Source organism: Vanacampus margaritifer, chromosome 2 (assembly GCF_051991255.1).
Source record: "Vanacampus margaritifer isolate UIUO_Vmar chromosome 2, RoL_Vmar_1.0, whole genome shotgun sequence".
NCBI lineage: Eukaryota > Metazoa > Chordata > Actinopteri > Syngnathiformes > Syngnathidae > Vanacampus > Vanacampus margaritifer.
In genome coordinates, this window is record NC_135433.1 from 45,699,636 (window position 1) to 45,713,943 (window position 14,308).

At 38.4% G+C, this 14,308-nt stretch overlaps 1 protein-coding gene across 3 annotated transcripts in view; it reads right to left on the reverse strand.

Annotated features, from left to right (window-relative positions):
- Positions 1 to 4,121: 4,121 nt before the first annotated feature.
- Positions 4,122 to 14,308, reverse strand: part of agap3 (ArfGAP with GTPase domain, ankyrin repeat and PH domain 3) — a 215,939-nt gene continuing 205,752 nt past the window's right edge. For all 3 annotated transcript variants that reach the window (XM_077556576.1, XM_077556577.1, XM_077556575.1), the window contains exons 17-18: positions 8,809 to 9,064; positions 4,122 to 6,627 (exon numbers count right to left, since the gene is read on the reverse strand). In XM_077556576.1, the coding sequence (XP_077412702.1) occupies positions 6,403 to 6,627; positions 8,809 to 9,064 (481 nt within the window). In that variant the 3' untranslated portion in view covers positions 4,122 to 6,402. The remainder of the gene's footprint in view (positions 6,628 to 8,808; positions 9,065 to 14,308) is intronic.

Sequence of the window (14,308 nt, forward strand, 5' to 3'; positions counted from 1 at the left end):
GCAACTTCTGGCCTTAAGAGGTCGCTTAAAGCAATGGTAGTTATTACAAAAAAAAGCCAGCAGGGAGCAGCAGAGTATAAGAGATCAACCAGGGCCATGTTGCAAAAAGCTCCTTTTGCCAAGGTTTGCAACAGATTTGTGAATAACGATGAAAATTAGCTATATTCTATTAATAATTGCAATACTTTTTTTCCTGATGAAAGAGGAGACTAATCTTTCTTTTGGTAGGTTCCATGTTTTTATAGCAATAGAATGCAATATTCTGTGGGCCTTGCAAAATCAGTCACAATCCAGTAAAACAGCCAGAAGTGAAGGGGGTTGCTTCAGTGAAAATGTTTGTGAGTATATGAGTTAATAGGCAATATTAGCTCTTTTAAAACCGGCAAAAATGTAGCAATTTAAAAAAAAAACACATAAGACAAAAAAAAAAAAGACATTCAAACATTCCTACCACCCGCAAAAAGGTCTCTATTGTAAAACGTGAATAAGTAAAATAGGACAAACTATTGCAAAACAGTCAGATGTTCCACCTGTAATTTATATTATTTCATTCATTCCTTTATTTAACCAGGTAAGAAACTCATTGAGATTAAAAATCTCTTTTCCAAGAGTGACCTGGCCACAACATATCTTTACTGTTGTAAGAATTAAGGGACCCACCCAAAATATGTTATTCATTATATATAAAGTGTAAAGCTCTGATTCACCACTGTGAACTCAGTGGCAGCATTTTTTTTATAAGGCAATTCTTGGGCTGCTTCCCCTCTATTTTTGTGTTTTTTATCAGGCAGAGAAGCACCGGATAGTATTCATTGCGTTCGCAGGACCTCTTTGTGCTCTCTGTCCCACACGTACGGACAAAAATTGGTAAAAAAAGCTTTTGATTACTTCACAATCAGCCTAGAATCTTCTGCAGAATGACTTAAAGCTCAAAGGACTGGTTTCCTTAAATGTTTTTAAATCTAAATTGAAAGACATGGAAACAGATTCCATACAGTGTCGATGTTTTTAGCTTGGCTGTTTGAATAATTTTATTGATCATTTAAACCAAAATGTTGAATCCAATTTTTTATTTTTTTTTGTCCTACGATGTGTTATTTTGCTGCTGCCTGTCTTGGCCAGGTCTCTCTTGAAAAATTGGTTTTTAATCTCAATGGGACCAACCTGGTGAATAAAGGTTAAATGAAAAAATATATTTTTTAATTCATCGGATGATTAATCGGTTTGCACAATTTTATTCTGCCAAATATTGGAATCAGCTGGTTTTTTTTTTAGGTGGGGCTGCAATACATACAACAACAAAAAAGTACACAAAATGGCCGACAAGCAATACGGTGTAGTGTCATTTAACGTCTGGCATACGAGTTCGTAATATTCATTAATAAAATTAAATACAAAAAATTTCAAAGCAAATGGATTATTAATCAAACGTTTTGTTTGCTCAGTGACTGATAAAAAAAATTGGAAGAAATAAAATGTATTGTTGGTTATAGTTTACTACAAAATCTTGTGAACAGGCTATTTGCTGTCAAAATGGTACAAATCCAAATTATGAACCCATTTACTTAATAACACAAAGTGTAAATAATATTTGATCATCTTGAAACTGAACGACTGACTTGCTGTGGCGACCTCTTGACAGGACAAACCGAGAAGTCGCAACAAATCCAAATCTCCAGTGTGCAATAATCCAAAAGCGCAACCAACCCCCTGTAATTCACTTACAAGGCCCCTTGGAGCATGACCTGGCTCTTTTGTGGCCCCGTGTCATGACAGTGCCGAGGGAGGAAGCGCAAAGCAGGTGATGAGGCGCAAAACAATGGCGGCCGACACCACAGAGGAAGAGGATGAAGATATGGCGAGACGAGATTAGCGGCAAATAAGAAGCGGATTAGCGGGGGCTCGACACGCGGCGACCTTTCACTGTGCTCGCGGTGCTTCGCGCCTGACACTAAGACGGCCTCTTTATCTTAATCCCCTTTCAAACACGGCTGGAGGCCCCAAAAAAAGCAGGAAGTTGATATGTTGCTTGGCTTACCTCAGGATGCTCGCGCCGGACTCGTCTTGAGAACGTCGACAAAAGAGGCTCTGCTCGTCTGAGAGGATAAAGAAGTGATGAAAGACGTGAAATGAATGCTTATAAAATGTATAAAACTTGTTCAATATTTACCTTTTGTGTGTGTGGTCAACGTCGATTTCGATTGAACCATGGACTTGGATGGAGAATTGTGACATGAGCCAATCAGGAAGCTCAAGCTGTTGCCGCACGTAGATGAGCGACTGGTTGGAAAAAAAGACTAAGATGGAGAAACTGCCCCCCCCCAAAAAAAGGCTAACTGGATGAAACATAAATATGGAGTGACCATGTCACAATTGTTCAGACAACTTCTACACATAACACAAGATCATCTTTTAAAATGGCCTAAAGAACCCACAATGCAACTACTACTGGGTTAAAAATAACCCATATTGGGCTATTTTTTAAGACGCATTGGTAGAAAGCCAGATTGACAACGACAGCTAGCCGGCTAGTTTACATACATATATGGATCGTTAAAACAGCTGGGTTGAAAATAACCCAGGGGTTATTTTTTATTTATTTTTTATGCGAGGGTAGACAGATTATAGCTAGATAGAAAACCAGTTGAGCTAGCTAGCTAGTAGCTACTCAAAACAGATGGTTTAAAAATAACCAATATATATATATATATATATATATATATAGATTTTACATTGAACTTTTAAGGGTACAGACAGATAGATAGATACTTAGACAGACAAATAGCTAGCTAGATAAGAGACAGCGAGCTAGCTAACTAGCTAGCTACTTAAAACAGATGGGTTTAAATGAATATTGTGTTTTTCTTTACATTGACGTTTTAAGGGTACACACAGAAAGACGGAGGTCACTGACGGATAAGGATTTTTACCAGACTCAGCAAAGTTAATTAATCATAAAAACACATCATTATTTACTATTATCTACAATTTTACTATTATCTACAATATAGGACATATTGTGGCGGCCGTGGCTCAGGGTGTAGAGACGGTCGTTCAGTAACCAGAAGGTCGGCTGTTCGATCCCTGCTTTCCCCAAGTCATGTGTCGTCGTGTCCTTGGGCAAGGCACTTCACACACATTACTACTCGCACTGGTGTATGGAAGGTGTGAATGTTTGGCGGTGGTCGGAGGGGCCGTATGCGCACACTGGCAGCCACGCTTCCGTCAGCCTGGAGCTGTGGCTACTTAAGTAGCTTACCGCCACTACAGTGTGAGTGCATGAATAATGTATCCATTCCAAAAAAAATCGCTATATAAATCCAATCCATTATTATATACATCTAACCTGGAAAACGTTCTACAATATTCGCACCAGATGATGGATGGTTGCATCGCAGATTCGCACCACATAATATCCATACATCCATGATCTAAAACACTTATGCTCATGAGCTAGATAGCTACACAAAAATATAATAAAAATATCTTTGTTGGACAAAATGAATATGATTTTTTTCAGGTCATACCACATGATGTCCAAAATATGACCACAGCATACCCGTTGCTAAAAGAATACCGGTGCATTTTTTAGATAGTTGTGAGACAGTATAAACCTGATAGCTGCTTCTGTGGGTTCTTGACCGTCTTGTGGATGATACAAATTCCTGTCTTTAAATGTGTTTTCAAAATAAAAGCCCTAAATTGGTCGGACTACATAATTCATAAAATGGGAATCATTGGACAAACTTATCCGTCAATGACCCCTTGACAGACAGCTAACGAGCCACTTAAAACAAAAATTAATCCATATTGAGTTTTTTTCTTTTTTTAAACACATTGGGTTATTTTTAAAAACAGTTTTAAGGGCATAGAACAGGGATGGGGCAAATGGGCATCAATTATACGAGGATTTTTGTTATTTGATCCGTATTTAAAATAATATTTTTTTGTGGTCACTCAGTAGCGCTATAAACAGACAGACAAATGCTGTGAAATAATCCAGAAAAATTGAGCAATCTATTAGGGAGGGGGGGGGGGGGTTGATGACTGACACGGTGGCCATTTTAGTAGCCCCCGCAAATGAACTGTTCAATTAACAACAAACATGACAGACAGACGTGTGGTTTTCCCCACAAGAAGGGAAGGCTACATGGTTTTATTGAATGTTTATTAATGGGTCGACAGTCAGCCAAGCACACAAAACAAGTTACTCTTTAGCTTCTTCGCTGCACCTTTTCAACGTAAAAAGGAAAATACAAACACGAAAAATCAACCCCAAATAAAAATATTTACATACTGCATTATAAATATGTCAAATGTACATCATTTATACACAAGTACCAAAGATGGTCATGTGGTGACCAAATGCTAGTACCATAATAATACAAAAAATAATAACAATGGAGAAACAACAAGAAAAATAGCAACATATAAAAAATATGGCTCGTGGTTCAAGAGGCGTTTTGACCCAAAAGCGGTTATCGTCGTTTCTCGAAAGACTGCAACTAATATGTACAACACTTCATGTTGTGCTAAGGATTTCTCTACTCTTACGTTGGTTGGCATCTACGCTATTTCAAACCAGGCGGCTCCGTCAGGTCAATAAGGCCAGTTTTACAGTACATGGTTACAGTACATCTACAATGCAATCAGTGGCTGGTCAGCTTGATAGTTGAAAAACAAAACAAAACAAAACATATGCTGCATCAACAGGAGTGGCACACTTGGAAAATCGCATTCCTGCTTGCATTCGTATATACAAAGGACCACAATCATTCGGCTAAGTTAGGATTTTTTTTTTTTTGTCATTAGGAGTCTACAACACCAAGAGATTTTTCTGTGATGTGAATGGCTCGCACGTGCTATATATTTCACAGGCATTAGAGTCATAATGGATGGATAACAATGATTTGAAATCTTGAGTCAACCAACGGTCCGCGCAATCGCGATCTTATTTCGACAAAGACGTCGTAATGGCGCAATTGTCGCGCATTGAATCGACATGAATGAATTGTGATTGAAGAGGCTTCACCATTGCGCAACACAGGGAGACCCCCCCACCCCCTCCCCTTCACATGTGGAGGACCACCTACAATCATCTCATTTATCAGGCATTCAATGTATTCTTCATTTGCTATCTTTGACTCCAAATTGCTTTGTCGGCGTCGATGAATAGAAGATCAAAGACGAAACACGTTTTGCGGAGCCATTTGTCCCTTTTTTCAGTTATTTATACGGTCTGGAAGTGGAAGTTTTTCATTAATGTTGCAAAGTTTAATGGAATTGATAATGCCTGTTGGAAGGGCGGGCAATTTAAGCGGAATACGTTGGATTCATGCGATTTGAAAAACAAATTAAAGCTCAGAGGAACTAATAGCTATATTGTGTAATAATTGAATTTGGAAGTTTTTAAAAAGTTTAGAAAAAGAGACAAAAAATATTTGATATGAAAAATAATTTTCTAATTTACATGTAAGGTAAAAAAAAACTACGGGAGAATGGAACCGCTATTGTTAAGTAAACATTTTTGACATGCGCATTTAAATACGTCCGAATGTATGAGTACGTTCAAATGTGACTTGTAGGCTAAATGCTACAAACATAGCATTTTCCCATAATGCCGCAGGGTATTACTTGCGCCGTAAGCATACGCTATGTTTAAAGCTTTTAACTACAAGTATGTTTCAACATATTTGCGAGTACCGTATGTTTGAATGTATTTAAATATGTTGGAACGGATTTGCGACTACGTTGGAACGTACTCAGAAATCAAATATGAAGAAACTTTAAAAGGGGTGGGGAAATATCAATTTCAAAAAAAAAAAAAAAGAAAATCCCCTAATTATTTTTTCGGGGAATTTTTAATAAAAAAAATCCCAAAAAACTCAAATAACACATTTTTGGTTTGACCATGAAGAAACTTGTATGTATATATATATAAAAAAAAAAAAATACAATTTATTTCTGAAAATAGCAAGAAAAAAAAAAGAGGAAAATTTCCAAATATTTTTCCTGATTAAAAGTAAACATGGCGATACGTGCTTTTCATCGCGCATCCAAGATGAGAATTAACAGTAAATTGAACGGAAAGTTAAACGACAGATTACATGTGAGCTTTACCCGACATGCAATTGTGGAAACAAACAAAACCTCAGACGATAATTTAACGTGGCCCTCGCACGACTTTCGGAACCAATAAAACGGTTCCTGGGCGGGTGCCGGTAATCCACTGGCACGTTAAAAAGAAACAAACATGTTTAAAGCTTATCATAATCATCTCAGATCAACAACAAAAAGGATAAAAACAAACTTTACAAAGAGTCCATCCCATCCTGACATGCCTCCGTCGTCCCCATTGTGGTATGCAGCGTCACATAAGACAAGGTGGGGGTGGGGGGTCCTCTACATGATGCTGATGCTGCGGTTGAGCTCACACTGGGCGTTGTTGTTGATGTTGGGGTTGGCGTTGCGGTTGCTGATGTTGGACGGCGCCGACGCGGGCCCGCCGGCGTCGTTGGGGCAGCCGTGCTGGAGCAAGATGTCGGCGCACTCCTGACTGCCGGCTCGCCGGCCGTACGAAAGCGGCGTCTGGCCGCGGGCGTCGCGACTCTTCACGTCCACGCCGTACTGTCACGGGGAAGTACAAGCGACAATTTGAGAGAGCACCCAACAATTCACTTTTGGCCATTCATCGGTTTCTGGAAGTGGTCACGAATTAGAATGTGAATGAGGAGAAAAATTCTTCATTGAGGGCATTTGTAAGTATTCGGTCCATTTTATTCAGGATTTTTTTAGGGGCGGGGGGGTAAAAATATTTAAAATATTAAGATGGAAAGTAAAAAATATTAAAAATGTTTTTGTATTCAATTTGTATTCTGTGCTTTGCCCTGTCCGCGTAGCGATGTAAGTTCAGGCATGCGTAGTCAGTTTCCCAGTAGAAAAGTCCTTTACGCAAATAGGCAAATCGCTACGCAGCGTACGTACGTTCGCACAGTGCATGCGGGAATTCAAAACACACTTAGTGGCAAAGCGGTAAGATGACGCCACTGGAGAATATTAAACTATTTTCACGCCTTTCTTTTGAGGGAAAAACGTCATCTTTTGAAGGATGGGAGACCAACGCCTTAGCTAGCGGATCTTCAGCAAAGTAGGGGGAAAATAATTATTCGTACTTTTTACAAAGAATGGTGCAAAAGGACTTAGTGGATGTACTTTGATTAACTGGCTGTTTCACTTAACATGGTGTTTGGCATTGCTATTGCTAGCTTGATTTTCTGAGGAATTAGGCTGTTTTATATTCACTTTATTAACATTCTTTCCGGGCGGGTTTGAAATTGTCCGTTTTTCGTTGTGCGGCAAACGGGAGGCGGAGTGCACTGCAACGTTTACCGTGGCTGTGACGGTGGACCAGAACTTTAGCTAAGTGGCAAATGTTGAGCTGCCGCACCAGAGGCGATGGGTACGAAGCCCGCTCGAAGTAAAATAAATAAAACGGATTGCGGAGCAAAAAATGTAAGACTTCAAAAGAGAGTAATGTTTTTCTGTTTTATTTTCTACCCATACAGAGGAGGCATACGTTAAAATAGTTTGAATGTATGGCATCTTGTATCTGAGTATAAAGTATCTCAAAGTCGGGCTGAGTGTCCTCTTTTGAAATTAAAATATGGTCACCCTAGGATAAGTTGTACACTCGCCTGCCGACACAAAAGTGTGTAATTGGTGTGTGCGTCTCACTGCACGTCACTGGTCAGACTAAATGGATTGAACAAGAAAAGAGGATTTTGGATTTTAACCCCTGAGAATTAAGAAAAGGTTCAGCCAAAAATAAAGCTTTTCAACCCCCCCCCCCCCAAAAAAAACATCACCCAAACTTTAAAATGTGTTCCAATTTTTGTTATTGTTAAAATTATTACATTTTTGTAGTCTTAATTTCAAACAGAAAATGTTCACAATTATTTTTTAATAACAACAACAGCAATAATAATAATAATAATAATTATTATTTTGGTATAAGTAGATAACTAGGGAAAACAATAAAATTTTAGTTCGGAATTATCAACAATATAATTTTTTATTTAAAAAAAAATGTAGCTTATCAAAAAAAATGAGATCAAGCAAAACATTTTTATTTTATTTTAATCTCAACCAGGGAACATTATTTTTCACAATTTTTAGAGCTGATTTAGTTAAAAAAAGAAAAAAAAAAGAAGCCAGTTTGACATCTGATAAAAAAGTTCAAAGATTAGTAGCAAATATTAACTTACTCAAAATGTAAATTTGAAAATATTTTTAAATATTCATTTGGAAATTTAGAAGAAAAAAAAATAGGAAAAAAAAAGAACAAAGTAAAAGGTCCGTAAAAAAACATTGTACTCACTAAAAACTCCTAAATAAATGTAAAAACAAAATTACTGACGTTCTGATTTTTTTCTCTATTCTCATTTTATGAATCCATTCTCAATGAGCATATTTCTGATTTGATTTGAATCTAGTTAATCAGTTTAAGAATGCGTGCACAACATGACAGTCATCCTTTTGTTTGCTGTTATTTGTCTACGTAACAGGTTTTCAATCATGAAAGGTTTGCGTTGGTTCCATGACGAAAGCAAAGGTCAGCTATAAAAATGTGGTTCGGAATTGCTTTTATTGGTGTAAAAAATTCTTGTAAGTATAATCCTGTTTTACTGGCGGAACGTCATCATTGCACGAGATTAATAAATCGCATCTGATTTCCTTCCATTTCATGCGCAATCTCAATTTGTCCAGTTGGCAACATCCAGCGATGTAAATAAAGCGCGCGTGACTCACCCAGATGAGCAGCTGCGTGATGACCACGTTGGCCATGGCGCACGAGAGGTGCAGCGCCGTGCGGCCGTCGCCGTCCCCGTACGTCTCGTTGACCTCCTCCTTGGTGCCGTGGGCCAGCAGCACCACCACCAGCCTCAGGTCGTCCTCCACCACCGCCCGCAGCAGCTGCTGGCCCAGGGGCACGTCCGACTGGGGCAGGCCCACCAGGAACAGCTTCTGCTCGTACTTGGCTCGGATCCAGCGCTCCTTCTCCTCCCTGGGGAGCACAAGATGGCGGACGGCGTCAGGCGGGGGTCAAGGCGGTCAAAAATCATCAAGGTCATTTAAAAAAAATATATATATTTTTTTTCTTTCTTCAATAACTGCTAATACTGTTTGTCACCTTAATGAGCTATTCTGGCGGAGTTGCATAAACAAGCAACCTAGTTGATGTTAATTGCCTTCTGTTAACTTGTTTTCTACTTGTGATCTGCATGCTTTGTGTAGATTAACTGGGATCTGTTCTAAAAATAGCTCACCCGTGATGGGACACTGACTTGCTAAGAAGAATTAAAAGAAGAAAAATGTCAACATTTTTTTTTTTTTAAAACTTATCATGGTACACGTTTCTTAACTCATTCACTCGCAGCCATGTTCACTGAAGCAACCCCCTTCGCTCCCGGCTGTTTGACTGGATTTTGACTGATTTTGCAAGGCCCACACAATATTGTGTTCTAGTTCTATAATAACATGGAACCAACCAAAAGAAAGATTAGAGTCTCTTCTTTCATCAGGAAAAAAAAGTAGTATATCTATCTGTTTCCGTTTTGCAGCAATTAGCATTAGAATATTAGCAAATTTTCAATATTCACATTTCTGGTGAAAAAACTCACAAAAATAGCTTGTTGCAACGTGGCCCTGGCTGATCTCTTATACTCTGCTGTCACCTGCTGGCCGTTTTTGTAATAACTAGTATTGCTTTAAGCGTTCTCTTCAGTTCAGAGGCTGCATCAAAGCCTTCTGTATGCTCTAGCATAAAAAAAAAAACAGAAAATCATATAAATACGTATTTGGGAGAAAATTAGTTCATTTACCAAAAATTTCATTGATTGCATTGAATAAAAGAAAGAGCTGTTTATATATATTTACTTAAATAGAGAATTACAAAAAAGTACAAAAATAGCAGTATAAATACAGAATTTCATGGGGTACTAACTATTGAAAATGGGTGTGGGTAAAAATCCGTGATAGAATGAATCCGCAACAAGTGAAGTAGTGAGGGACCACTGAACTGCATTTCTGCTGATTCATTTCATGTTACCCTTAAAATAAATAGTGTACAGTTGGTTTGATTTAAAAAAGAAAAAAAGTGTTGCCTTCACACAAATTGAGCTCTTTTAATTAATTTTCAGATTTTTTTTAATGATACACATTACACCATAATCCCAAAAAAAACATTACTCCACCCACCCAAAAAAAAAAATCGGTAAAAATAGTCAGCCATGATTTCCCTGTTGTATAGTTCGAGAAATACTAAAGGAAAAAAATGGAATGCCTATAGTACATATCTTTATTGTGTTATTTTTTTTATTTAATCGGCGCAAGTAATCGGTGATTATAATTTAATTCTGCCAAATATCACAATCACATTGTCTTAAAAAAAGACAATTAAATAAAATTGCATTTATTTATCTTTAATTATTTGGAGCTTTATAATAGCCACCCAGCTTATATTAGCCGGGTTATTGTTATTTGTTTTTGTTATTTGTTATTGTTATTGTTATATTTGACATTTTCGAAAAAAAACAAACAAAATAAAAAATCTCTCAAATATTACAAAAATGTTTTTCCGCTCTCAGGAGGAGTTTTTTCCAAACATGTCAATATGGAAGTATAATAGTAAGTAAGTATAATATATAGGTAAAAAAAAAAATACCCGTAATAAATGAAATCCGCAAAGTAGTTAGCTTTATGTTTTATATTTATTATAAAGGTTTTAAGGCTCTAAAACCCTCACCATACAGTTTATACATTTTTCTCATTGAGACATTTACATTTGATAAAATGTCTCTTATTTAAACATTCTCTATGTTCAAACCTTCTTAAATTTGATAAAATAGGTACAATTACTGTAAAAAAAAAAACATGCAAAATTGCATAAAAAAAAAATCCGCGAGGCCGTGTTATAGCGAGGGAACACTGTATTTTTTCATCAAACGTGTCCATGTGTTCCCTCCGAATAACCATGAACCACAATCCGATTCCAAAAGCCAAATGTGTTGGTTCGGCTTCCTTGGATTATGCTGGAAGGTGACGTGAAGCAAGTGAGGGGCAGCTTTCTAAAGGTTACACGTTTTCAGCGCTCGCTCGCCTCCGCAGCGGACAATGCCACATTTCTATTTTTTCTCATCAGCACTGTCCCACAAAAGAAGCGGTGTGTCTCTGCGGCACCCCAGGGGAGACCCGGTCCTCCAGTCCCATCGATTTGCGCTGAATGGCCGCAGAGCGACAAGGGTGAGGGGGTTCGGGGGGCTCCTCCTTCAAGTCCATCCTGATGCGAGAGAATAGAACGCCAGAGAAGGCTCCGTCCTCTATCGCCGTCTTTTGCTATCTATCTTGACCGCCCCCACGCTCCTTCTCTAGCCGCGTATACAAACCCGGCGCAGATAAAAAAAATAAAATAAAAAAAAATCGATATCAGTACGTGAATGACTGAGCATGCCCAGTGTGCCACTGACCCCGTGACCTCGTCGGGCGGGGGTGTCTGATAAGGCGAGAGGAGGCCGTTGTTGGGATGTGCGGATGAGTGACAGAAGTTAACGCTTCGGACCCTCGTGGGAGTTGACATTCGCTGCCTTCCATTTCCTTTCACACTCGGGGGGCATTTAGCCGCCGTGCTAATCAAAGACATGGTTGCGCTATCTGACTTTACAGACGTAATGGTAATCCCGTTTGATTGACACGGACAACCGCTTCTTTTAACAATATTGTTAGTCTCACAAAATAATTGGCAGCCATTTCTAACTTAAAACAAAAGTGCCTGCTAAAAATGGTTTCTCCTTTTGTCAGTGTAGATTCTCAGGTATCCGGGTCATGGCAATTTGAAATTGTTGAATTGAGGCAATTGGATTTTCTAAAAAACATTCAAAAATGACTCAGGCAATTATGCTAACGATATGTTCAACACTAGACAAATGATTAACAAACTGCCTCACCTCCAGTTTTGGGGTACGATTGGGGTACGATTCTAATCTGCAGCATTTCTGTATGTTATTTGGGTGTTCTCCCTGGACTTATGTGAGTTTTCTCTCCGAGTACTCTTCCTCCCAGATTCCACAAACAAGTATCTCAGGTTCAGTGAAGACTCTAAATCAGGGGTGGGCACATGTGTTGGGCCGCATCTAATTCTTAAAACACATTGGCCAGGTCATTTGTACAAGAGGTAAAAAAAACAAAAATAATAAATACAATTTAATTGTCTTCATTAAATTATAATGACTATGTGAATATCGGTGTCATCAGTAAACAACAGCAACTTCAAAATATTTGATACCTTACAAATGTCAATGATGGGCAAGAGAAACAGTTTAGGGACCCAACATTGACCCTTGGGGGACACCGCAAACAATATCCAAATATGACGAAGAAGCTCCTTGTCATCTTTACATACATATGAACAAACTTGTCGTGTGCTACAAATGTGGCATTTGATAATTCGATATGTATCTTGATATCTTTTAAAATGGAACGATTCGATTCACCGTACTCTCTTTTTAATCAAAACCGATTCTCCGGTTCAGATCAGTTTTGGTTACACCAATAACAAACGCATTTTAATTAACAAATTTTAGAGGTAAAACAACTAAATTAAAGCAAAAAACAATACAAGACCCTTAAAAATGAAGGAACGATACGGGTCATATGTAGCACCCAGGGTACATTTTTCCCCACCCTGCTCTAAACTGTCCATATGGGTGAATGAACTGTGTGAGCTATAATATTTGGACCTTGTAGCTAAATAAGGTGACCAAATTGGCCCTTTCATGGATAAGCACAACCATCCACTAATAAGAGTAATACAGTACAATGACGCCCAACTTCTGACATGGTAATGGAATTCTAATGATCCCACAAATCCTATTACAGTACTCTATTTTGCTTTTCCTGCTAGTTTCTCAAAAGTTTTACATAAAATCCCCGCTCTTTGTACACAGCCACACACGTCACATAAATTTCCAGGAGCAATTTGGTTTTCATACGAACAAAAGGAATCAAGCAAATAATTCAAATACCAAAAGGAGTTTTTGCAAAGGCAATAAACGCTTCCTAGGATCAACTGATACTGACGCAGTTTATAGGTTGATATTTATTTAAGCTTGAAACGATGGGAAACAAGATAACACAAATATTTTATGCAAAGTTAAAATTGTATTGTTTTTCAGGGGAAAATTCCCATAATTCATAGATAAATGGTTAATTTTTTTTAAAAGTCAATGTTCAAGTGGAATTTCTTGGCTGCTTATTTATTTATTTATTTATTACATTTTTTAAAAACTTCAGCCCCCCCCCCCCCAAATATAACTCATTTCAATTTCCAAGTTCCTTCTTATTTCCTTGTGATTGTTTGTCTCTTATTGATCAAACTAATGGAGAAGGTGTGGTCTGAAGTAGAAATATTTGCAATGTGTAAAGGGACAGTTCTGAGGGGAGGAATAGCGGTACGGGTTAAAAACACAAAGTTGTAAAACCTTTGCTTTTATTGCTCATTTTAACAGCACATCCAGGACAATGCGACTAATTGAATTGTGGCTCATGAAATTAGTCAAATTGGTTTCTTCTTGGATATGTTGAAGACTTTTGCGTTCAAATATTATGAAGAAATCCCTTACCGTGCCTTAGTTCTAACAATGGTAACTTCTCGTTAGCGTTGGGTTCGTTTACATGACAACTGCTCCAAACATGTTTTGAAGGAAAGTGCTTTCACACATATTAAAAACACGTTGTCATAAAGCCTTATTCCATTGGTCGTTACGCACTTAATGTGACCCCTGACCTGATAAAGTGAAGACGACGGACGCATGGATTTAGCTGCACTGAACAGGACATACAAACGAACACATAGTGGAGATACAGGGTTTTTACATATGTTATCATTTTAGCTAGCTGAGGCTGTCGAAAACGTCCATGTGAAGTGGAAGACGAAGCGCCGATTGATGAACTACAAAAAACAAAACCCAGCAACCTCGTAAAGCGGCCTTGGTTGATAAGCACATGGTTGATTTTTGTCACGGCCGCAGGGAAAATGCACAGGAGAATGTGGTCGCCCTCACTAAACCATAAGGCGCTCTTTTCTTCAGAACGGCGCTATTGTGCATCCCACAATAGCGCCCTAATGGCAGGCAATCGCCAACTTTTATGGTGTTAGACCATCAATCCCTCGTCAGTCACTATGCGAGGAGGACAAGCCTGTTAGCAAATCAATTGGCCTTCAAGCAGGAAGGGGCCGTGCCGCCCTCCTCTC